Source organism: Calypte anna, chromosome 1 (genome assembly GCF_003957555.1).
Source record: "Calypte anna isolate BGI_N300 chromosome 1, bCalAnn1_v1.p, whole genome shotgun sequence".
Lineage (NCBI taxonomy): Eukaryota > Metazoa > Chordata > Aves > Apodiformes > Trochilidae > Calypte > Calypte anna.
This window is the reverse complement of record NC_044244.1, coordinates 176,381,337-176,408,282: the sequence shown is the minus strand read 5'-3', so window position 1 is coordinate 176,408,282 and position 26,946 is coordinate 176,381,337. Positions and strand designations below refer to the sequence as shown.

Here is a 26,946-nt window from a genome sequence, read left to right as displayed (position 1 = left end):
ACTGTAGCCCACTGTGAGGCATGACCCATTAATACTGATCATGGAGAAGGGACAGAAGATCTCAAAATCTGCACATCAATATTTGAAGTACATGTTTTTCATTAAAAGAATACATGTGAAATCATGACTTTCAGACCAAGGAAATTACATCCTTGTGTTTTAAAGGACAGCTGCTATACAGAAACAAAGGACTTGATCAACTTAATAATCAGGTCCACTTGTCTGTTGTCACAGGGCCCAACAATAGCTATTTAGTCCACAAAGATTCATTAGTTTTTCTTTTCTGCTGTTTCAAAATGAGAAGTGGAAAGCAGCTGCTAAGGTGCTTTAAAATGGATTAAATTGTTCACAATCATATTTGTTTTTCAGTAACCATTACAAGTAATTTGAGCACTTATTTTCTTTCACTGTGTGTTCTAAAACATTTTTTTTCGTGTGAAACTAATCTGTAATTCTGGTCACTAGGAGATGTCATTATTCAGTTCATGCTTAAAAGCATATTCTGTGTCTGTATATTGAATTACTAAGCAAAACTTTTAAGTACATTAAACAATGTCTAGAATAGTAATGAAGATAATTCCTTGAACTTTTTGCCGTATTCCTTAAACTTTTTTTTACCAATTTTCTTATATTTCTGAGATTTCTGTGTTTAAGAAAGACCAGGTAAGAATAAGAAAGCTATCACAGTATGAAATGACAGTATTTGGGACTGTTCTGTTTCTGTCTTCTTTAAAAATTGAAAACCAGGATTACTTTTTTGGCAATTACATTTAAGACTGGAAGACAGGTAAATTTTTTTTTTTTAAAAAAGGAAAAGGATTGATTCTGTCTGAACTAGTGGTTAGATGCAGTTAATGCTATTTGCCTGAGTGAGGCCATGGCATTGTTTTGAATCATCAAATGATTTGTGTTGGAAGGGACCTCATAGATTATTTAGTTCCACTCTCACAGGAAAGACTTTCTTCCTACTGTCTAACCTAAATCTCTCCTCTTCAAGTCTCAAATAATTTTCCCTTGTCCTCTCACTACACACCCATGTACAAAGCCCTACCCCAGCTTTCTTGTAGCTCTCTTCAGATATTGGAAGGTTGCTATAAGGTCACCTTGGGGTCTCCTCCAGGCTGAACAACCCCAACTTCCTCACCCTGTCCTCATAGGGGAGGTGCTCCAGCCCTCTGAGCATTTTTGTGGCTCTCCTCTGGACACGTTCCCAGATGTAAAGCCCAGATTAAATGATATCCTGTGTATATTAACTGAAGAAATATAGCAAATGAGTAATATTCATTATGGATTTAAAAAACAAAACTAAACACAAAAAAGCCCCAAATCAAGAACATAGAAATAGGATTTTAAGACTGCTTCCAAGGAATATTAGAAAATGAGCATATATACATAACAGGTGATGTGAAGTATGACCCGTGTTTCATAGAAGCATGGTAACTATAATTTGCAGTATTTTTACAATTAGGGTTACTTTGTTTGGAGTGAAAGCCTGTATTTTTTATAATCTCATAGAAATGAAATTTTTTCAGGTTTAAACTATCCTTACAAGCCTTACAATATTGCTCATTTTTGAGTTAAACGATTATTACTTTAATGATTATTAAAATCAGTTTAAAAGAAGAAAAAGTCGTATATATGTATATACAAAAATATATATATATTTATATAGAAAACCTCCATATTATTTTGCTTGAGTAAATAACTGGGTTAGCTATTATCTTCATTAATTTTTCATAATTGTTTGTTTGTCTATCTCCCAATTCCCAGTTTGGCTAATGTGGAAATAGGTGACAAATGTTTGGAGCATCCTATAGTTGAGTCCTTGTTTATTTAAAACAATTTTGCAAAATCCTGTTTCCTAAAGTACAGCAGAAAAGACCAGAAACCCAGCTGGCCTGTGCCTCAGAAGTTCAGTCTCTCTTTGTCTTACAGGATCATGTTGACAGAAGGGTCTCTTTTCTGTTTCCAGTGCACATGGGCTCCAACTCCTTATCCTAGCTGCTGCATCTGTAAGGTTTAAATGCCTCTCAGTGCCTATGTCAGATTTATTTCCTTATGTCATTGGGGTGATGGCCTCAATATCTGTTGCCAAAGTGCAAGTTGTTGTTGAGCATGGCATATGTGCTTTAAAAATCAGTTATTTTTAATTGCCTAGCCTGTACTGATGGCAGCACTGCACTATTTCAATAGATTTCAAGATTTCTTGGTTAAAATATTGGAGAGAGGGGAATAAGTATAATTAGTTTGCTTGAATTTTAATGTCTATATGTTAAGCCATCACCGTATTCCTATCTTAAATGATCTGTCTGCAAATTGTTCCTGCTCATGTTTTGGCCATCTGTGACAGACTGGTTTCAGGGAATTCTAGACTACATCTTTTTTTTTTTTTCCCCCTTTATTTCCCAGTGGGACATGCATTCCTTTTCCCTGTGAATTAGTGTTTTCTGAAGTCCTGCATTTCTCTGTGGTGAGGGCAGACATGCACTGATGCAGTACCAGGAGTATCCAGCACTCTTACTTTCTCCTGCAGGGCCTCTCTTGTGGACTCACAAAACTGGAGTAATTAGGGAACATGGTAACTGCAGCAAAACAAAGGGAGAAAGCCTTTGCCAGTGGTCTCCTGAAACTACAGAAATCCTTGACCAAAAGTTTTAAGTATCATATTACCCAGTACTTATTGATAACTCTTATCGTGCTTTTTTTCCTGTCTATTTCATATGATTGTGAAATTGAAACCTTTGTAGAATACCCTACACTGTCTTTATTTACAGTATGGGATTTGATTATATCATCAAGAAATGAGTATGATATATTGGTTAACTGATTATATGGGACCTATAGAAAACATTTAACTTGAAGTGTATTAGCTTTATATCTAAGAGAATTAAGAAACCTTGAATTGGAAGAAGCATTTTCCTGAAAAGGCAGATCACCTTGTTTCATACCATCTGAAGTTGTCCAGGGCTAGAGGGCTGCTTGCCACTAAAATACAACGGAGAACTAACTAGTTATTCCAGAGTAATTTCTCTGAGATTAATTGGTGTCTAGGAAAAGAAGTGCGAATAGTTGAATGTGAATATTTTTATTTTTCTTAAAGGAATTGCCTGTAGTTCTGCTTATTCATCAGATGGACAGGCATGAAGGTGCATGGACAATATTACCATTATTGAGAGAGTAAGTATAATGAATGCCAGCTATTTTCAGAATTTTTCGTAACCAAGAACACAAATTTTAATACTCAGGCCTCTTATTTCAGAATCAAAGTTTCTGAGTGAGACTTGCAACTTTACCTTTTCACTTTCTCACTCCACCTGTTTTGGTTTTCCCAATCAACTTTCTTTTGAACTGCATTAAATCAATGAAAGGTATTTTAAGTAAAAGAAAGAGAGTAGTATGTACTATAACTGAACAACTGCCTTCTTTAACTCATTGTTGGTTTTAAAATCATTAGGGAAGTTAGTCAAAAGCAATACCATTTTCAAATCTCTATTTTCCTATTTGGTCTCCACTTCTCACAGTGTAATTTGCAAGGTATTTCAGAACTTTTGACCTTTCCTATTACGTAGCTGAATTAAATGAATAAATAGTTCTTTAAAAATAGATATTAATACTTGTTTTGAGTTTCTATCTTTTATTGCTCACAGTGTTTTCAGGAGGTGGTATGCCTCTGCAGTGAAAAGGTGTAGGTTTCAGCATCTTTTTAGAAGCTTACATGGCCAGTTTTCATCTTGGCATGGTCAGAGCAGACAGGTAATCTCAAACATCTTTTCATCTTAATGTATCCAGATGGCTCCAAGGAAGACAAACTGCATTTACAGGGTAGTATGTTGCAAACTGTCAGGAAGCAATGGTTCTTATTTCAGAAAGTCCTAAAGCTCTCTGGTGGGTGCTGAAGGCTATCCTTTCCCTAAAACTTGCATTTGAAATTGTTGTCAACAGCTCTGCAGCTTTTTGGGAATTAATTTCATGAATATTATTTTTTACAGCTGCTCAGAAGGATGTTTTTGTTTTCTTTTGAGGTTTTTGTATCAGAGTGATGATATAGCAGCAGAGGCAATACCTTTATCCATTCAGTGTGGGCCTTTAAAATGTAATTCTTTGCAGTAAAAGTTTCAGTTTCATAATAAATTAATAATTGATTAAAGAGTACTTATATTTGGGGAATGTAGGTTGAATATCATTCTGTTCATAAGCCAACTTATTAAAAAGTTCATTTCTTTTGTTTTGCTAGCTTCTCTGTTACCTATGGTAAGAACTCCTCATGGATTTTCTTCTGTGAAGAAGATACGAGAATACGAGTTGTAAAGCTCCTTGAAACACTTGGAAGATATGACTGCTCTAAGGTGAAATACAAATTTAGATATTTAACTTTATTTTGCATGTGCTTAAGTGGAGTTTTAGATGAAACCTGGAATCATTTTAAGTACAAAATTATAAATCTAAAATTTGTGAATTCCTAGTGATAGAACAGTTTCTCTGGTTCAGAATTTAACTTTATAAAATGACCTGGATGGCTCAGCTGTTGAGGAACTTAAAATTGTGTGGAGAAAAGATGCCTTCTGTGGATAGCCTGAAAAATGACATAGCACAAGGAAAAAGATTAATATAGTCTCCCCATTTTCCTGTCTGTCAGGTCTGGTTATCATCAGACAGAATGAGTAATGTTTGACTACCTGTCTCTGATCTGATATAGTAGAGTATTTTATTTGCAATCTGTTTCTGAGCTCTGTTGTGCTAAGACAGTTTTCTTTACCTGCTGGAAGAAAAACAACCCCAAAAAACTTGCAAAAGAAAAGAAAAATGCAGTTAGCAAGGAGCAAGTTAAATTTGGCAATGAAATTAAATTTTCAATGGTCAGAATTCTCAGTGTTCAGAAAAAAATTCAGCTTGATGTCCATCTTTTGTCTGGAATAAAAGAAGTCAAAAATCTCCTGTGCGAAATACATTTTGCCTCCTTACTGTTACCTTAACTGAGTACTGAATTCTGCTTCAGTTCTCACTTCAGCATATGTACTTCTTTTGCAGGCACATGGCCTTGTCATCTTTTTTCACAGTTTTTTTCTAAAATGATAGTAATAATTCAGGGATCTTACATTTTTAAACACTCTGTCTTCAAAATGGCTGACTGAATATAGTCAGACATTTATAATATTGATTTTGTTTCTGCTTCAGAAACACCTACTCCTAACTGATCTCAGAATAGAAACAATTTTTTTTTGTCCTGGATGTAGCCACAATGACAGTTTCAATCTCTCCTTTGCGTTATGTGTAAATTCTATTACAATAATATGTTATGTTCCAACTTGCATTAAAAGAAAAGTAAAATGTTTTGCTTTTGAACATAGCAATCATCCTAGTGTAACAGTCCAGAGCTGATTCCTTATATACCATACTGATCCATCAGTCACAATTTAAGATGAGTTAGACCAGAATGAGCTCATTCACTATTCATTTTCAAATGTCTGCAGTCTGTATAATAAAAAGCTGGTATATGTTAATCACAATAAATGGTCTACAGGGGGCATGTGAACAGTTGATGTACCTGCAGCCTTTAAATCTGGATATGTAGAAAACAGCATCAGAACTACTGAGACTGATATGTAATATTGAGGCAAAATAGATGTGTGAAAGCATCATAAGAGACTGGAGAAATATTAAGAGAATGACCTGCATTGATAAATAAGCACATTATTAACTGCAGTAAAACTAAAGAACAGTGAGGAACATCTGATATGTATGAAGGCCTCAAGGCAAGCCTTCAGATGGTGAATTAAATCTGAACACTAGGAAACATTTTTTTACTGTTAGGGTGACTGAATACTAGCACAGGTTCCCTAAAGAAGCTGTAGAATCTCCAACGTTGGTGGTAGCCCACAAGCCATCTGCACACAGTCCTAGGCAACCTACTGCATAGCTGGCCTTGCTTGAGCAGGGAAAGTTAAACCAGAGAATCCTCAGAGGTCCCTTCCAACCTCAACCCCTTTGTGACTGTGTTGCAACAGCAGATTTGTTCAGCTTGTGCTTTCATAATGGAAGGCAGCATTAAGGTCAAACCAAATCTATTGTGTCACTCCTAACAGGATGGCAGACAGAGATATCCAGTATGAATAAACTGAACTGGTAGGGTCTTAGTAGCTGTTGATACTTAAAGGATATAAAAGATCTGTCTAAAGAATAGCATCTTTATAATTCATAAGAACTCATAAGAAGTTGTACTGAGACACAGTGAAGACAGGACAGCTGAAATCTCCTGTCCTCTCTGTCAGACACAAGTTCTTAACAGATGGATTTGGCATCTCTGTCTTGGTATTGGTAAGTGGGTGTGTGGTGAGTGGAACAAACTCTATAAGCAAGTTAGGTAAAGTTATCTTTGTCCTCCATGTTGGTCTGGTACTGAGTTTTCTTGCATCAAATTCAGGTATTAGTCTAAAGTGCTCTAAAGTTTTTGCAGTGCCTTTAGTGAAGGTAAGTAATTTTTTGCTATTTTTGAAGTACAATTTATTCACTGATCCTATGGATGGCAGTTATCGATAATGCAATAAATCAGATTCTTCTCTTTAATTGACATTCTTTACTTATATTCAATTTGGTTACCATAGTTCCTTAAGTTTCTTTATAAGTTCCTTCTCATGTAACTAATTTCATCTTATAAAGCCAGCCTGCAAGGGTTAACCTGTCCTCCCTATCAGTATACTAAGTAAACAATGTTATGATCAAATAAGCTTGGAGAGTATTGGCTGTTATCTGGAATGCCTTTGATGTGGTTTGTGGCTTAATATTGCCAGAAGTAATATATAAAAGCCTGAGGAAGGTGTATTTATGGGTTTAATTTTCTGTTTTTATAGACCGAGGAAAGTAAGATGTTTTTTTTAATCCATAGAGAGCTTTGATGTAAAATTTAGCATGTAAAATTAGGATAAGGGAAAACTTCTGTTCACTCTGTACCATAACAAAGTGGAGGTCCAGAAAAAAACTAGTACTGTCACATTAAAATGATACTACTTAATAACTATTTTTGAAGCAGAATAGTGTGCTTATGTTGTGAGTATTTTGAAGCCTTGACAGCTGTAAAAGAGTTAAAAAATGGTGTGCAGAAAAGATGCTAAATAATTAGTTTGATAGGTAATTATCTTTGTGTATTAAAAAAAAAAAAGTGTGTTTTCCTGTTCTACTTCTCAATATTTTGCTTGGTTTTTAACCCTTCCACTGAACACTATTGATCCTTCCAATAAAAGAAGGAGAAAACAGGGTCCCTTGTGATTGAACTTATAAATGAAAAGCTAAGTAGGCACTAGATAGCAACTCCTATGAAGGTGGTTAAAAAAATGGTGGAAAACCCCTCCACCCTTACTTTCTCCATATATTGGGTAGCATCAGTTAACAGTGATGTTCAGAATCCATGGGGAATGCACTCAGTGGCTCACACACCTACACTCCCACAGGTCATTAATGGGACATTTGCATCAGTCCCTCAGAGAGTCTGTTCTTGGCAGGGGTAGCATCCCATGGCTTTGACTTGTGGTTACTTACAGGGGTCCTGGCCAGCCTTGCAGAGGTGGGGTTCTTGAAGCATCCCCTATAGCTCCTGGGGGTTTTCCTTTCATTACCTTCTGGGCAACCAGGTTGAGTCCTGGCTGGATGCCAGAGGTGCTGTGTCCTCTGGGGCAGAGACTCTTGCAGACTCCTGTCAGGCTCAGAAAGTTGGTTTTGGCAGGAGGTGTCTCCTGGTGCATGCAGAACTTTTCACTGTTTGTTGACTGCTGCACCCATGCCAAATCTCACTCATTTCTCCACATCTGCTCTGGGCAGTTATAGAACTTAGTTCAGTTGATATAGCAACATCTCTTGGAGTTAGAAAGATGGCTTCTGAGAAGCAAGTTAGTCCTGGGGCTACACCAGACTTTATTTGGCCAGTTGCTTCTACAGTGTTTTGCTTGAGTGTTTCCCCTTTTGTCCTGAATTTTGTATAAATTATGTATTTACTTTGTGTCAAGTGTGTGAACTGTGCTAATGCCTCGAAGGAATTTTTCAGTGTTGCTGACAGCTGCACCTTTAAAGGAGAGAAATCTGATATGTCAGGGAGGATGAAGAAAGACTCATGTGGAAAAACAGCCCCCCTAACTTTGAATGTAATTTATTTATGAACCTGGAGGTTTTCAGGGAAAAGAAAATCCCGAGTTACAGTCATAATGAGAGACCTCCACTCTTTAAACATTTAATATAACCACTAAGGTGATTAAAAACTGATTCAATTTTTTGTACTCGTAGGAATGAAAAGCAAGTTATATTTTTGGGTTAGATTTATATATAATTAATATTTATATATACACGAGATACATTCCTTTTTTCCCTTTGCTATAGTCCTTATTTGCAAAACTTGGAGGTATACTTCTATATCCATCTTAAATAGAAAGATTAGAGCAACTGAAAGTAGCAGTAGCTACTAGAAGTAGCAATTAAGTATTTTCAGTTACAGCAGAGTCAGTAGTAAATTCTTAAACACTTATTAAAAGCTAATAATACTACTAGTAAATTTTTTACTTTAGTAATACATTCTTGGAACCTTCTTCATTTAACTGTTTTGAAGATCAAGGTTTTTAAAATCTATTTCCTTTTTAAGCTATTGGGCAACCTGCTCTGGCTGACCCTGCTTGAGAAGGAGGAGGTTTGGACTACAGAATCCTAAGAGGCCTCTTCTTACCTCAACACTTTTGGGATGCAGTGCTCTTTGAACAGGTGGAATCCAGGGCATGTGCTGGAGTTTGAAAATACAGCATGCATTTGACCTCAAGAGAAATACTTTTAGTTTCATTTTTTACCAAGTACAACTTTTTTCTGGATTATTGTCAACAGTTTGCTTCCCTTGTTTTTGTTTTCAGGTTTGCTTTATTCAGCATGAATACAGTCGTCATCTTCACTAAAAGGATGCTGTAGATGAACAAAACTGTTTCCTATATTCCTTTACAGGAGTGGTTTTTAGGTAAAGCATTATATGATGAAGAATCTACAATAATTCACCATTATGCCTTTGCTGAAAATCCTACAGTCTTTAAATTTCCAGATTTTGCTGCTGGTTGGGCACTTAGCATTCCCCTTGTTAACAAGTAAGAATTTAATTTTAATCACTTCTTAATTGTTTATTGATTGTAATTAAGGGTGTTGTATTTATAAATTTCTCCTAGATGCTAATAAATATAACTTTAGTGAGTTACGATTTTACATGGATTAATATTTTCTATAAAAGATGAAGGTGTCCCTGCAGTGCAGTTGAAGGTTTTACTGGATGTACGTATGAAAAGTCAAGTTTTAATCTTGAATGGAAGCTGCCTTTGAATGGAAGCTGCTGATTGCAGTTTAGCTATGGCAAACAGCTTGGGATGCAATCAACCAGTGCAGGCAGATTTGACTTTGGAGCTTACCCTGAGCTTTTGCTTCTGCCACCTCTGTGGTCAGCATCCGTGCCAGTACATATAAGTCTGCTTTAGTTTGAGGATCTGGTCTGGCATAGCCAGACATGCAGCCACACACAGTAAGGTACAACTAGTTCAGGCTGTGCCTGCATAGACTTCTGTTGATACTGTAAACTTAACCAGAAAATACTCCTTTGATAAAATTCCAGTTCTTCTTTGTTCTGCACATTCCAGGCATAATTATTTTAAATAAACACTTTAGAATTCATTAGTAGACAAAGATACAGAAAAAGATTTTTGTATCTGTGCATGCTGTTTATTTTGCTTCACTCAGCCTATCTGAAAGTTAATGTTGTGTTAGCTGGTTAGCAGTTTCCAGTACTAGTCATTCAACTAGTTCAATACCATCTTTTGTAAATATAAAACATATTGTCTCCCAGACAGCAGCTTTATTCTTGTATCTGAAGAGTGGCTGCATTGCCCTCTGGAAGTATTTCTCCTGTGCTACAGTGACAACCTAGGCATTTGTTTCACATTACATGCTTAGTTTTTAAATGGAATTTGAGAAGTTCATGGATTTCAGAATTGAATGCAGCTCACTATAGCCAGGATTGATGTTTTCAGAAATTGAACGTGCCTAACTACTGTGCTTCAGAAAAACAAAGTGCTGTCTAAAGTTTGAGGTGCTGATCAATATTGAGTGTCAGATGCATTGCTGCTTTTAACCTGTTGAAAATGTATGCCAGACTCTCTGTCTGCTCCTTGGGCAGAAAGAATATGTTAAAATGGGTGTGCTGAAAGCTAATATTAACATCATCACACTATGCTCAGCTGAAAAAAAAGCATCATTTGAAAAAGAAAAATAAGTTGCTTCTTGGGTCAATGAATACAGATGTGTGATTATGGTTTTTTTTCCCCTTATAAGATGATCAAGAATACCAGACACACTTTGCTGTGTAACTAGTAGTTGATTTCATTTTTTACTGTGCTTTTTTTAGTAAATTTCTTAATCTTTAATTATATAGGCTTGCAAAGAAGTTGAAAAGTGAACCACTCAAATCAGACTTTACCATAGATTTAAAGCATGAGGTAAGCAGTGCTGTGATGAAAGAAAAATAGTTGTTGAACTGTATACATCTGAATGGTGATGATAATGGAAATAACAGATTTTCTTAAAGGTTACTAAAAAGTTTTAATACAATGTTATATTTAATTTCTTTCCCTTCCTTTAGGATATTATAACTTAATACTTTAAAAATGTATTTCAAACATAGAAGAATTAATGAATAAAATTGCATTCATATATGAATGCATACATAGCTGTATACAATACAACATCTTCTAAGGCTTGCTCTATAAACCAGGAGAGGTCCTTCCAAATGATGAAGCATAGGCTGGCATGAATAGCACCTCAGATACCGTCCAGCCTCACTCACTTTCTGAATCAGACTCTTGAGAGGCTTATTTAAATATCATAGCATCATAAATATCTGGAGTTAGATTAAATTGTGAGGAACCTAACTATTGTGTGAACAATCTACTCTGCAACTTGTAGCATAGAAATCTGGAAATGTTTTTTTTTTGCCTCTCTTTTGCAACAGTTTTAAAAGGTAGCTACTAGGTCTTCCAGAGAAATAAGTGTGTTGACTGAAGAGGAACATCTGAGGGGATCTATCTGAAAGATGATGTGTGGTACCTTTTCTGTGAAGCCTTTTGGTTTTTTTCCTTCCTTCAAAATATTTGTGCAACCCAAGGTTTTCTACTGTCACCAAAATGAGCTCCTGAATCAGCGGAGAAAGGGAGAATGACTCTGTAATAAACTTACTGAATTGGACCTTAATTGGAGTGATATTGAATTCCTTTTAAAAACTGTCCTGAAAGTCAGCTATAAATTCAGATTTCAGTCCAGAAAAAACCACCTTACTTAAAAGTGCTGCTGCTCTTCCAGATCTTAATTCTGTAACATTTGTAAACCTCCTCATTTCCAGCATAAATCTACAATGTATTAATAGAGTATAAACTGGAACCATATTTAAATGAATTTGCTTTTGTACCAATACTATTCTTTCATATGGTTTCCCCTCCTTGACTGATGTTTTTCTGAAAAGCACTTGGACTCCTCTCAGCTTTCATTCTGCTTCATGAATCAAGCCAGCAAGCTGTTTCTTTCCTTTTGATAAGTTTTCTAAATGCAAGACCTTGGGCTTCACACTGTTAATCTTCTTTTTGTAAATTACCTCAAAGGCTTTTGTACAATCCCAGTATTCCAGTCTATCTCAGAGCTGGCAAAAGCTCTACACATAGTATCATAAAAAAAAAAAAAATTCATTAGCAGGCTTTTTTTTTTTTATGAGCCACATATTACTTAATGAAAAACAATTGGTCACTTCACTGGCACAATTATTTCCATCCACTTCTTATTCTGTTAGCAGTTCTTTGCGTGTGTTTCATTTCAGATTTATTGCCACAGATAACCTGCTTCAGCCCTGTAGTTATTCTTTCTGCACAGTCTTGTGTCTCTCTAGAGAGACAGTTCCATTCCCCCTCATTTATTATTATAAATTGCCATCTTCTCCTTCCTAAATCATTTTTATCTCTACATCCTTCTTACGTGAATCAAGTTGGACAGCAAATCAAAGGATACAGTGGGATCTTTAATGATTATTTATGATGTTTAAATTTATGAAGGATGATAAAAGTTTTAGGAAATTTTTTAGTTTGTCTAATAACATGTGGCTCCAGTCCTTGGTATTTTATTGTGCTCTGAATCGGGTTTTTTTTTCACCATATTACTTTCCAAGTTCCTGTTTCCTGTGCCTATAACATTTGTATCACTTTCCAATTGGAAAGCCTACGCAGCAGGTCTGGTAAAGGGATTTTGTCATGATGCTGCTCATTTGCAGATTGTTTAAAATTTTAAACTTGACAATATATAGCATATTCCCTAATGCTTATTGAAAACTGGAAGTGAATAATGGAATTTTTTGTGTATCTAACATCAGTTTTGAACTAGGACTTAAACTAAGAATATTTTTTGTCTTTTTAATGTAAATCCATTTCCATTATTCCATGAACATTCTGTCCTGTTCCATAACCCAAAATGGCACTCTAACCTCATCTCTGAAATGCAATAGCTTCACACCATTCTCGGACTATTGAAAATGTCATTATTCACTTAGAAATCTTAGTGCTTTATGAACTTTCATAAATAATTCATGTTAAATTACAATTTTTAAATATTCTTTATGCTGCAGGAGCATTGGTTCTTTGTTGGTTCATGTGATAGATATTAATTTTGAATAGCTGAATTTTGAACAAATGTAATGAATTTTTGAACAAATGTACTGGAAGCTCTTTAGAAATCCTATTTCTTGCTCCTGTGTAGTCTTCCATCTACAAAACAGGGTCAAGAACAACTTACACCCCATATTCTGAATGTTGTGACAAGGCAAAAAGATGACCTTTGGGATGCAGAAGTGTTTATTGGCTGCTCCTTACCATGAACATGTATGTTACAAGTCAATTCCATACTCATCTTCTACTCCAAACACTGTAAACAGGATTTGTCCTATCAGCCAGTCATGATTATGCATCTTCTCCCCTATAGAGGGGCCTTTCCTTTTAGTTCTTTGTTGGACTTGTCTGTAATGCTGAGGTGCTCTGTGTTTTCAGAAGCATTGCTGAAACAGTGAAGAAACAAACCACTTTATAGTAGTAAGGCTAAGAGAAATTGGAACTTACAAACTACAAAATTTGCTGCATTTAAAAGAACCTACAGCTGATTTACTGAAGTCAGATGAGCAGTACTCACAGCTCTGAGTCATCTGCATCCACTCTATTACAAGGAAAAATACAGAAATTTAAACAGTTTTCAGTGCAAGTAAAGTAAATGTTTTTTCTTTTGCAGTTGAGGTGGTGTAAAAATGCACGTAGAATTATGACAGGCTCATTGTAATCAGCAACTTGCCAAAAAATCATCAATTAATTGTCTTCTAGTATGCGACTGTACCCCAGCTGTTTGGGATCAAAAATCTTTCAAATGTGGAAGCTTAAGTTTCAAAAATATTATTTTATACTCAGGCCTGTCCCTAGTCTTTAATAGGGCCTGTAACAAGCTGGCCATTTTATTTTGTTCCCTCCAAATTCTATAAATGGCCATGTGCAGCTAGTTGGGATTTTCCAGGTATGTTGGGATGGGCCGGGATGAGATGGACAGGAAAATAATCATCTGTAATTTAGAGGTCTGTAACTGGTTTGGTAACTTGGGTTTGCCCAGACCATACTTAATGAACCTGCTTTGTGCAGTTATTCCTGAACACTTGAGAGGAGGAAATACTTTGTCCTCTTAATAATATCTTAATTATCACATTATTTGCTAAAAGAGGAGCTGAACTCTGGCCTGGTGGGGTGTTTGAAGCTAGCAGTTCTAAGTAGGCATAAAACAGTGATAAGGAAACTTTTCATTGCCCTTGGTGTGTGCTGGGTCTGGTCACATCTTCCAGTGAAGCATTTAACTTGTTTTCAATGCAAGAGTCATTGGGTATATGTTTAAATAATGTGGGAAGCAGGAACTAGAACTCAAGACTGATTTCCTCCCTTGAAGGCATCCCATTCCCCTTCCCCTGAATATTTAGTCTAGCAAAGTTGTAAGAAGTTTAGAATGACTGCAATAAAAATGTCAGGCAAGTATAAATTTTCATGATGTTTCATGAAGTACAGATTGAAATATTATTATTTTTATTACAACTTGAAAGTAAATGCAAAGTGCTGGGGTTTTTTATCTTCTTCAGATATCACTAGTTTGCTTATTTTTCCTGCAAATTTTGGCTGGGCTTTTTTGGGTTTCTTTTTTTGGTTGGTTGGTTGGTTTTGGATTTTTGTTGTTTTGGTTGGTTTTGGGTTTTCTTTTGTGTGTGTTCTTTGTTCTGGGTTTTTTACGCTGTTTGTTTTTTTGCATTTGGAATGGCTGATAGCATATCTATTACATTGTCTTTCATTTTCATTTCATTTTCATTGTCTTTCATGTGTTTATGTTTTTTCAGATTTTCATTACTGGCTTCTAGCATTTTAAATTGTCACCAAAGAATGGGTCTGTTTTGAAAACCTGAAAATTGCCACATAGGATGGAAGAGGACTAACTATTCCAAAGTATCAAAATAATAGAAAAAGAGTGACACAATAAGGATTTTGTTTACTTAAAAGAAGGTGTAAATATTCACTTTAGCATTTCATATAAAAGTTAAACATGAGTTGTTTTGACGTGCTGGAATATATGAACCTAATTTTAATTATATGAAACAAAAGAAGAAAAAAACAATCAAAAAAGCAAAAATGGGGATGTTGGGTCTTCAAACATGATCAAGAAGAGAGACAACTAGTTAATGAACTAAGAGATGAATCTTTTACAGCATCCCAGATTATTCAGTTTTCCTATTAAGTTTTTGTCCTTTAATGGGATTTCTTTGTGTACCCTGAGAGTTTTTATCCCACATCATTACTGATACAAATGTTTTTTGGTTTGATAGATTGCCCTCTATATTTGGCAGAAAGGGGAAGGACCACATCTTACTCCAGTGCCTGAGTTTTGCACAGATGATGTGAGCTCACAGAGGGCTGACCATTGTGCAACAACATTCAGTAATTTTTTGCCACTTTGTGTAAGTACCATATTTTAAATACCACTTAATAAAGGCAAAACTCATACTAAATGTGTAAGACTTGACTTTAAAAATATCAAACTTAAAAAAAATATTTTAAAATAAGTTTATAAGTAATAGTTTTTTCTGGCATTTATCTATTTTTGGATATGCTTTCAGATTTCCATGGCACAGGATATTTCCTGGCAAACAAATATTGCACATGCTTTAATGTTTGAGCAGCTTGTGATCTAGGAAGTGTTTCTTCTTACACTTCTGTGAGATACTGAAACATAGGTAATTTTTTTTCACAGGTCAGAATCTAAAGTTTGTTGAGGATAAAATGTAATACAGTTTTTAGTGCATTAAACTACAGCCCATTTCTTCTGCCTTTAGGAGAATAGGTTTATGATATTATGGGTTAACTGTGTCTAGAGGCCAAAAAGTGTTCCATACTTCCAGGAGAGCAAAATTCTAGGTGTCAAAAAAGAAGACAAGTAAAACAGGTTAAATGATGTTGTTACAGTTGAGAAAATGAGAAGAATTTTTGTGTGTAGTATTTAGGCTTCTTTTTCCAGGTATGATACAGTTCAACATGTTCTCATAGTGACCAATTTCAGAGAAATTAAGAAAACATTATTTTCCAGATGAAACATTCTTAGCTCAACAAGTTCTACTATTCAGTCGTGTTTCCTAATGATATGTGGTTTAGTTCATGTTAGAATGCTACATCAATAGAAAAAGTATTTTAATAATGTTATTTCATTAATTTCAAACCACTAGTGGCCTTTTTTCAAGAGAAAAAAACATATTTTCTACTGCATTGCTCTATTGTACTTGATGTGCTGCAAAATGAACAGATATTTTCTGGGTTTTTTATATGTTTGGACATATGTATCCTAAAAAATGTTACAGGCTGAGCCTGCAATTACAAAATTTATTTTTGTTCTGTTCATGTAGGGAGAGCCAGTGAAAAAGGAAGATGTTTTTGTTGCTGTAAAAACATGTCAGAAATTTCATGGAGACAGAAGTAAGTTGTTTCTTAGTTGAGGTAGTAGTTCCATGCATTATAGTTTATATATATTATATACTATAATATTATATATATTTAAAATATAAGCTGGTATATACTATTTTTGGAGCTCTTAGGACCAAATATTTGCAAAATCCACTGGGAAACATGAAAGCTTATGAATTTTAAACAGCTTATTCTTTAGGTACAATATTTTTTGCTATTCAGAGTTCTTTAGGTGTGGTGTGAAATATTTAAGACAAAAAATTGTGGCCATTTGATGTTTTCATCATTAGTGATTGGTCAGCAAAAAACTTGAAATTTAATATCTAAATTAAAAATATGCATAACATTAGCTTATAATATTGTAAAATTGAGTTCTTGCAATATTAATTAATACAGCAGCTATTAATATCCTTCCATGTGTTTTCCCCAGATAATTGGTTCCATTTTATTCCTTGTACTAACAGTGGCAATCATGCAGCTGTATGGTGGCTGATATAGAAATGCAAAAAAGCTGAAAGCTTTCTCCCCTCCTCCATCCTTTTTTCTTGCCCTCTCCTCCAGCAGAAGAGAGGGCAGCTTATGCTGTCATGGTGTTTCAGTCTAGTGTCACCCTGTGCAACTGGACATGCACAGGTGTTTTGAAGAAATTCAAGAATGGACTTATTTCCAGGAATTTACTTGAATTTTGAGTGCCTGTGAATACTCCAGGTAGGCAGTACTGTCACCATTGATCATAGGTCAAAGAATGGTTTGAGTAGGAAGGGACCTTAAAGGTCATTTAGTTCCAGTCCCTCTGCATGGGTAGGGACACTTTCCACTAGACCAGGTTGTTCAAGGCCCCATCCAACCTGGCCCTGAACACTTCCAGGGAGGGGGCAGCCACTGTCCCAGTGTCTCATCACTTTCTAATGCCTAACCTAAATCTCCCCTCTCCAAGTTTGAACCAATTTCCCCTTGTCCTCTCACTGCACATTCGTGTAAAAAGCCCTACCCCAGCTTTCTTGTAGGTCCTCTTCAGATATTGGAAGGTTGCTATAAGGTCACCTCGGAGTCTCCTCTTCTCCAGGCTGAACAACCCCAACTTCCTCACCCTGTCTGCATAGGGGAGGTGCTCCAGCCCTCTGAGCATTTTTGTGGCTCTCCTCTGGACACTTTCCAGGAGCTCTGTGTCCTTCTTATGCTGGGGACTCCAGAACTGGACAGTACTCCAGGTGGGGTCTCACAAGAGCAGAGTAGAGGTGGAGAATCACCTCCCATGACTGGCTGTTCTTTGGATGCAGCTCATGACCCCCTTGGCTTTCTGGGCTGCAAGCACACATTGGCAGCTCACAATAAGCTTCTGGTCAACCACTACCCCCAAGTCCTTCTCCTCAGGGCTGCCCTCAGTGAGATTGCCTTGAGCACATGCAGAACTTTGCACTTGACCTTGTTGAAGTTCATGTAGTTTTCCTGAGGCCACTTCTTGACCCTGTCAGGGTCCCTCTTGATGGCTTCTCTTCCCTCCAGTGTGTTGACTTCACCACACAGTTGGTGTTGTCAGCAAACTTGCTGAGAGTGCCCTTGATTCCACTGTCCATATCACCATCAAAGATGTTAAACAGCACCCATCTGAGTACTGACCCTTGAGGAACACCATTCATTACACATCTCTAATTAGGCTAGTTTTTTCATAAACTTAATATAAAGTGATTATTACTGGCAAAAAAAAAAAAAAAAAATGGAAGCTTAAGTAGTGAGTAGTAGTTGTACCAGATTTTGGCAGTTTTGCCACTCCTATTGTTAGAGGACAGGGTGAAGATAAAATCTCCTTTTTTAACTGAGTTCCCCTTTGCTTATACATAAAACCTGTAGATTCTGTAACCGGTGCATTTAGACAATCTACCAGTTGCTGGGGTTTTGTCTTCAAAATAAGATTTATGGTTTTTTTCAATGTTACTGTACTTGAAGGCCCATTTCTAGTATTTTAATCATGTAATTATTAGGCTCTCTTTAAAGTAGCTTTTGACAAAACAAAATTGACTGTCTTGTAACTGGAGTTCACTGAAGAGTTCTCCTTTCTGGATCCATGTTTATTTTCTTATATCAAAATAAACCGAACCAAACAAAAAAAGCCAACAAACCCAGAAAGTCAGAAAAGAACACAAGGCTTTAAAAAGCTCATATAAACATCACTCAAGAAACACCTGTTGAAGACTGAGGAAAATTCTTGAACTTTCCTCACAGCTTCCAGTATAATGCAATAAAGGATAATCTTACTCAAGATTTTGAAAGATTAATGGATGCCAGCTTCAGAGAGCTCCTTTTACCTGGTAAGTCATTTTTTATTGTATGCCAAAAACTACATTAGTGCAACCCTAAGGCTTGGAATTTTATGTGCAAAAGTAGCTAAATTTTAATTCAGAATTTATGTCAGGTACTACTCTCCTTAAAAACACTGTGAATGGTTGTTTAAGAAACTTTCTGGGACTGCAAACGTGAAGGTTCTAGAAGTAGCACAAATGAAATATTATGAGCAAAGAGCTGACCTTCTGTAAGTATCTCTGTAGTGCACTGTTAAAAGTTCAGTGTGATCACAAGTATTAATAACTACTGATAAATATTTGCATCAAGAACTACCAAGGAATTTTAAATAGCTGTTTTTTCTTTGGAACATAGGAGTAGTTAGAAATTATGAAGTATGGTGAGATTCAGTTCACAACAGACAGTCTGGATAGTGACACTTGCATCAAAACAAGCAAGGAAAAGAGAGAGAGGCTCCTTGTTAGACCACTTAACTGAAGTGAGACCTGGGTCCTTGCTTTGGTGAATTTTGTTCATTTATACCCCACTGAAGTAACTTAAGAGGTTCAGTCTGTTATAGCAAATAGTTTTGTATGTTAAAGCACCCTACAGAGATTGAGGTCTTTGGATGTAGAAAGGTGAAATAGCCTTTATGGGTGCTGCTCTTCTGCCAGGTGAAAGATGGAAGCATTTTGTAGATCTGTGACCTTTCTGTATTGGGGCCTTTCTGGAAGCTTTCTGGTTCTCTTTTTCCAGGTAACACTTTTAAAATAGAACATTTCCACAAAGTAAGAAAATTATTTCCTATCTACTTTGTTTTTTAATTGGCCAGCTTAACATGGGATTCTCCATCTATTAATGCATGATTATGCAGATGTACATGTTATATGATGTACTGTGACTTCTTAGAACGTAGGAGGTAGAGTTAATGTATCATAAAATTCCTAGCTTTGCATTTCAAAACTCCACTGTTATGTTCTATAAGTATCTTTTTTATACACAACTCCCTCTGTATTTTTAAATGCAAAATTTTGAGAGCAGTTTGAAGTGTCTAAAACTTCTTTAAAAAGCAGTATTGTCCTACAGAAGTGGAATTGTATTTATTTCAAGTATTAAAATCTTTTCATTAGTGTATTGAGTTATCTTTATCCTAACAGTCACATTTCAATTTCATTTTAGTCTTATCAAACTGACTATTGGTCAGTCAAGAATAATAAATCGTACAAGTCTCTGTGATCAGAATAGAGGAAGGTGAGCAAGTTGGTTGGCAGCAAGCATCAAATTAGGTGGTGGATTAGTCCAGCAAGGAGCTAAAATGAGTTTTCCTCAAGTATCAGAGTTGTATAGCAAAAATGGGAAGTTGTATAAATAGTTACTCCAGAGACATACAAGGTGATGTCAAAGAACATGAAGTGGACAAACAATGACAGCTGAAAGCACAATGTTTCAGAGTAGCTGCTCATCCAAGTCCTGACCATTTAATTTTAAAATGGAAGAACAAACATTAATTTTAATCTGATCATTATCTTCCAAACACCCTGCAGGTGTTTGGCTTTGTTTGTGTTATCCATGATTTATTCACTTCTGGACATAATTAAAACCTTTTTAGTATCATTATTAGAATTCATATGATCTGTTTTAAATGTTTATGACACATGGCAAATTTAATAAGAAAAGGTTTGCTCTTCTAAAGAAGCAGGAAGCAGTTGTCCTTTGAAAAGAATCTCTATGGGATAGAAATTGGCTGTATGATATTTTAAAATGTGCTTCTGTTAGTATGTCTCCAGAGACAGGTGCTTTTGAGCATTAACATGGTGTTGGTGTCAGATATGATTTATATACACGAGTGTAATATTTCAAAGGTATATTTGGTCTGTTTCTGATTCAGAATATTTTACCTGCTGTACAGTTGGATGTGCTGTTTTTAAAATGTGACAGTTTCAGTGTACAAAGAATGATTGATCTCTGATAGTGTTCATGCAGGTGTATGCTATGAAGTCTACCACTGCAAGTGTAAAAGTAATGAATCCTGTACTTGGATTAGCAAAAATGTAAACATTGTAGTTTTCAGTATTCTATGAATGAAACTATAGCCATATCTTATGAAAGAAAATTTATGACTATATAAATTAAACTGCCCTGGCTGTCCTTGATAAAAATGTAAAATGGCTTCTCTGTAAATATTGTAGGAAAGAAAAAACAATGAATATTTAAAAGGATAATGCTGTATTTGAAACAGCATTTTCATTAGAGTGTGACAAAAAATATGTCAGTTAACAAGGTGCCATAAATATTTTCCTCAAGTGCTCATTTTAATCAGGTTATTTACTTTTCAATGTCAATGATTGTTTTGCAGTACCAGTTGTAAAGCAGACTTGGGAAAAAGAAGCTGCCCTTATTGAATACTACAGTGATTATGCAGACATCTCCATTCCTACTATAGATTTAGGCATACCTAATACTGACAGAGGTGAGCTACTGAGCCGTGGTGTCAGTTTTGTGCAAATAACTGTCTAAAGTAAGTTTTATGGATGATGTGTACATTTCATAGCTTATAATTAAGAAAACCTGTATTTCCGTAGCACATTTGTGCAGCCTAAACTAGAAGAATGCTATTCCCACCCAGGAAATGGGCAGCACAGCTCACCTATGTAGGTAGAGCAATCTTTTTAGTAGAAAGCTAAATATTGGGACTATGTGAGCATGGTATGCTCATATACTATGAGAGACTAAAAATTTTTAAGAACCTGAGTGAGAGTAATAACTCTTGAGTTACTGACTTTCTTGAGAAAAATCATCACTGAAGCAGAAGTCATAGATTCATGTCAAAAGACCTCAGACAGTGCCAGCTCCTTACTGGGCTTAAACTACTTGCCATATGGTACTGAAATATTATATACTTGTGCCTAGTATGTCTTGATTAAAGCATAAAATCTAAATGTTAAGATTGGAAAGACTTTCGATGACAAATAATGTGGGTTTAAAGTAATTTAGTTTGCTGTTGGATAAAAAAAAAGGGTATGGATATGATGTCTTCCATTAGTTTTAGTTTTAGGGCTTTTTTCTTTCATTCAATCTGTTATTCTTAGGCTTGTAGTCTTTGCTACAGGCTCTGCTACCTTCTGAATTAGGTGTCCAAGCTGTGGCCTTATCTGGCCCACTAGGTCAGTTGTTCTGATCTCTGGCTTATTTCCAGCTGCCCTTTTTTTAAATTCACGAGGTCTGTTAGAGGCAGAGAGAGAAGGGGAAGGGATTTCCATTGCAGAGATGCAACTGGGAACCTGTGGATCATCTGAAGAAGCCAAGCCCAGGGGTCACACCAGGGGGAAGGGTCCTTGCACACTTGGCCTTTGAGCATTGCTGGGGATGGCAGCAAGACCTCTGAGCTAATGGCATTCTGATCTAAACACATTGTGCTGAGTTTACTCTAATACTACTTTTTTTTTTTTACATCTTTTGTGGTGGAATATGATAAAGAAAGCTTGGTTTTAATTTTGTAAATATTTATATATCAGTCTGCATTAAGTTCACAAAACTTAATGGTTTCACAAAATGAGCAAGGCCAGGACTTAACTTCATTTCTTAAGCTGACAGTTACTGTATTTTCTCAAAAGAATATTTTTACTGAAAGTAGCTTCAAATACAGTATTCCACCCTTATTTTTTAATACTTTTATAGTAATTTTAATAACAATAGCACTAATTGCTTTAGACAATCAAATGTAATCTGGTTGAATAAAGCCTGTTTGCAGTTGGATTTTTCTAGGATCTAAAAGATTCATTACAAGTCTGAAAGTTCCTGTTTTCCTTGTCCTCAACAAGGGCATTTCACTTCTCAACTCCTGGTAATAGGAGTTTCAATTCTCAACTTACAGTCTTGTGATAAGTATTAAGACCTTTTCCTTAGAGGAAGCCATCAGGACCCAAGCTGCAGGTTTTGAAGCACCGTAGCTTTATGTAGAGTTAAATATTTTCAGGCAAGCAACAGGCCTGCCAGATGGATCATGAAATACTGTGAAGATATCTTGTATTTTGCAGAACATGTTTCTGTCATAGTCACCTCGTTTTTACAGTATTAGATATTAAGAGTAGCAGTTTGTCAGGTATTGTCCAAGACCTTAATAGGATAGCTGGAATATATCCTATATTTCAGGTTTCATTAATTCAAAGAATTTCTATACTTGAACATCCTTCAAAAGTCAGTTCCTGCATAGAAAGCAATAATCATGTTGGAGTAACTTGTACAAACACCAAATGCTCATGCAGTGGAGGAATCTGCATCTCAAATATTTTACCAGTCATTTCCAAAACATTTTGCATAGTGCTGTAGAATATTTATTTAATTAATGAATAATTGTTTATTATGAAAATCTCATTTTATTTAAATTTACACATTCTGTTATTTTTCTTCCTTTAGGTCACTGTGGGAAAACTTTTGCCATTTTGGAAAGGTTTTTGAATAATAGCTCTGCCAGAACTCCTTGGTTAGTCATAGTGGATGATGACACACTGATAAGGTATACACTGCAATTATTTCAGGAGTTGACATTTTTCATGTCAATAGGACAATATTTGCAATATTTGTCTCTTCTTCTGTGTCTGAGAGACACAGCGATTTTATTAATGTAGATTTATATTCCTTCAAGGAAAAAGAATGGTCTCTTTTCTTCAGCATTCCTTGGCTGATATTAAAAACAAGGTAATCTTGTAACTTGATAAAAACTGTGCATGTTAGTGTTATGCAATCAGAGAAGTATCCTTACAGACTATTACATGTTGTCACCCTTCAGAGTAGGCACGTCTGAGCTGATTGGTTTTACTCATTTGCTGATACACTTTCTTCAGATGCATTCTCACATGAGTGTACTAGAAGAAAGGTTCTGTAAGCCAGGGTCAGCTGTCAAAGCCACCCAGAATGGTGTCCAGGGACTTGCCTTTGTTAGAAAACTGGATGCCATTCACATGACAATAAACACTGTGGTATAAGCAAGGTATAATGATCAAGGTGATCAACCAGCAGGATCACATGGTCATGAACATGAGAGTAAGGGCCTCAAGATAATAGTTTATATTAAATGATGTAACAGAAGAAGTTGAAAGATGCTATAACTGTAGATAAAGCAATATTCATAAAACTAAGTCTACCTTTTTGTTTTTCAATACCTGGGAAGAAAAGATAATTTGTAATTTAATGTGTTCTCTGAGGTGGCACTTGGGTTTGTTGAGAAACTTTGCTTCCTTCTTCAGAAAAATATTTTTAAGCTAATTGATTCATCATTTGACTAAATTCAGCAGTCATATCTCATAGTGAATAACCCATCATAAATGTCTGTTTAAAAGTTTGTATTTCTGTTTTTTGTAGGATTTCTGAATTTCTCCTGTTGTTTTTGTGCAACTTAGTAGAATGTGGTTTAGACCAACAATGTCTGTTTAAAAATAAATGTCTACATGATTTGTTTGCTTGTGGTTTTTTACTGGATTTTCATATTACAGTATCTCCAGGCTCCGAAAACTGCTCAGCTGCTATGACCCACAGGAACCAGTGTTTCTAGGAGAGCGTTATGGCTACGGCTTGGGAACAGGAGGATACAGTTACATCACTGGTGGTGGAGGGTAATTTATTTAAACTCATACTGACATCTACATCTACATCTACTATTCTGAATTACAGCACAAATCAGTTGCAACAGAAGCAGTGATGCTTCCTAGTTCAGTTAAAATGTAATGATGCTCAAAGGCCCAGATGTCCTAACTAATAAGGAGCTGTGCTGCCCATTGGGAACAGGTTTGCAGAGTGAAACAGTTGGTGCTGGGAACCATGCATGTTTCAGGAGGGGTTGTTTCAGCTTGACTGGTCCTGGGAACTGAGTGACTATCATCAGTTTGTCTGCACCACATGTTCTGATGCACATCATGTAGCCTTGTTTCATCTGCTAGAATTCACTCTGCAGCCCCAGACACCACCTTAAAAAGTGATTCAAAGTGTAGTAAGTAGAGACAATCATAACTGTTGCTTAAAAATATACACTTCTGATCTGAACTGTTGTGGAATTTGCAGCAGAACCAAAAGCAGCACACCTACAGAATGCCTCAGTGAGAATATTCATTCCTGTTCTCTTTGTCCAAGCGTGGAGAAAAGTGAGAGTGATTCTCCTTCTGGTTTTGTACTCCATGAGATGATTTATGGAGAAGTGGCTGAAGAAAGTTTCATGTTGATGTCTGGGAAAATGATTTCTCATGGAAAGAAATCATTGTGGGTTGATCTCTTGCATGAGAAGCAAGTCCTTTTGATTATGTGCAAAAATTGGCTTAAATTAACATGCATATGGACTTTCAGGTTGGCTCATATTGCAATAAGAATACTCTTAAGATTCATCTGTCCATCTTGGGTGTATAAAGCAAATAGTGTGGACATCAGAATATTAGGGTCTTTGTGAAAAGTAGTGGCTGTAATAAATTCCTAGATACTTACCCATGCATAAGTAAGTAAAAACCAATTGACTGGCTTCTTTTTGTTTTGCACAATTGCATAAGGTTTTACTTAAGCAGGGTTTATGCCAGAGTTACAGAGTTAAGAGGCAAACCTTCTACTGGTGCTGGTTGTTACCAGTTTGTTGGTTACCAGTCCCATACTTCTATAAGTTTTTAGCATTTATCTCTTAGTTTCTATTCTGTCATCTGGATGTGAAAGTCTGGGGCTTCTTTTCTGCCATTTGAGCAGATGGAAGTACAGATCATTGATCTTGATTCATACTCTGATTTTGAGAATGTTGATTTTAAGTGAAGAGTTCTTTATAACTGAAGGGACACAGTCCAGATTAGCAAGTATATTCCCCAAATGTCTGCAATTTCCATCACACCTTCTGTGTAGCAACACATGCTGATCACAAGTCCCAACTTTTTTTTTTTTTTCTTAAGGCTGTAGCTTACTACTCTGTCTCTCTTTGATCCGAGGTTTCCTATTGTGCTCTCTTTTTTTTTTCTTTGTTTTTTGTGATACATACAGTCTTCAAAGTTGCAACCGTAGTGCTACAACTTTATTCTGACAATATTCTCAAGTCAGTCTTTGCCTTAGCATTCATTTTTTGTAGAAGTTTTGCCATGTGCCAGCATCAAGGATTGTCATATAGCAACTGAACTCATGAAGCCATGCAGCAATTCCATCTTTTTAGTATAAATTGAGTAGCTGGAGCACCCTATATTCTAATCAGACTGGGTGGATGATGTAACTTAAGAAAAGGCAGCTACACAATGCTACACAAGAGTGTATTCTCTCAGCTGTTGAATTTAAGCTATCATTGTGTTTCTGGTCTACTGAAGGCTTGTTTTACTGATAACTCTAACAGCTCCAAGCTCTGGTTGAAATTTAGATGAGCAAGAAAGTCAGGATGAACAGAAAAGCCCTGCAATGGCCTCAAGGATCATTTTTCACTAATGGAATGAACTCTGTATAACTGAAGGTTCAAGGAATGACAGGTCAGGTTTAGAGTTCTTTTTATTTAATTGCTACATGATAATAACTGGATAATACATGTGTGTGAGATAGAGGATGATATCTCTTTAAAGTCCTGGCCAAATTCTGTAGGAATTACCAGCTTCAGTAAAAATGATGGCTAGCTAAGTAATGGTTGGAATAACAACAGTTGTTATAGCATAATTAATTTTCATTACATAATTCTATTTCAGAAAATGCCTCCTGCATTACTTGTCAGTACTGGCTTCTCAAGTTTTGAAATTTCAGATATATTGCACTGGAGAGCTACTTTTTGTCTTCCAGTTTTATGTCATTTAGCAGTATTTATTAATTGCAGTCATTTGTGTTCTCTAGTAGATATTGTCTTGCAGATTTTGTTTGCTTTTTTTTATCCAGGATGGTTTTCAGCAGAGTAGCTGTTCAGAAACTACTTACTAGTAAGTGCCGGTGTTACAGCATGGATGCACCTGATGATATGGTCCTTGGGATGTGTTTCAGTGGCTTGGGAATCCCTATAACACATAGTCCACTTTTCCATCAGGTCAGAGAGTTATTTTTACTTATATTTAAAATATATTTCATTCTTTTAAGTATACCCATAAAACAGATCTCATAAATATTGCCAACTCCGTTAATGTGTAGTAACAATAATTCTGACTTATTTCTCTCCAGAACAAGTTTGGCCAAGCAAATAAGAATATTATCAAACTTTGAATTACTACAGTGTTTCAATAGTTCATAGTTCTGTTACCTTGTAAATACATTTATAAAAAATGCAATCAGAGGTGGGAACATTGAAAAAAAAAATTAGAAGTCACGTGCTTTGATTACTTGTGGTATGATCATATGATCTCTAAGAAAACTAAAAAAACCCCAAAACATACCACAGAACATTTTTTTTCAGGTGATAGTGAGCCAACTGTGAAATTTTTCAGTAATTTGTCTTCTCTGTTTATCCAAGTTTTCAATTGATGCAGTGTTTACTATTCTGAAACATTAGTAAGATGTAAAATTATTCCCAGAACTGTTGGTTTTGTGATGGATTCTGAAGAATGGGGTAAATATGATAAATTGCCCTATGCTAGCACAAGGGAGAAGTGAGTTGGAGTAGATTGAATCTTGTTTC

General features: G+C 35.8%; 1 protein-coding gene across 2 annotated transcripts in view; it reads left to right on the top strand.

The window, feature by feature from the left end:
• The window catches only part of B3GLCT (beta 3-glucosyltransferase), a 50,186-nt gene that overhangs the window by 18,646 nt on the left and 4,594 nt on the right, over window positions 1-26,946 (top strand). For both annotated transcript variants that reach the window (XM_030452802.1, XM_030452793.1), the window contains exons 5-14: window positions 3,101-3,177; window positions 4,235-4,346; window positions 8,971-9,107; window positions 10,439-10,502; window positions 14,939-15,070; window positions 16,010-16,079; window positions 20,704-20,817; window positions 22,764-22,863; window positions 23,840-23,959; window positions 26,217-26,361. In XM_030452802.1, the coding sequence (XP_030308662.1) occupies window positions 3,101-3,177; window positions 4,235-4,346; window positions 8,971-9,107; window positions 10,439-10,502; window positions 14,939-15,070; window positions 16,010-16,079; window positions 20,704-20,817; window positions 22,764-22,863; window positions 23,840-23,959; window positions 26,217-26,361 (1,071 nt within the window). The remainder of the gene's footprint in view (window positions 1-3,100; window positions 3,178-4,234; window positions 4,347-8,970; window positions 9,108-10,438; window positions 10,503-14,938; window positions 15,071-16,009; window positions 16,080-20,703; window positions 20,818-22,763; window positions 22,864-23,839; window positions 23,960-26,216; window positions 26,362-26,946) is intronic.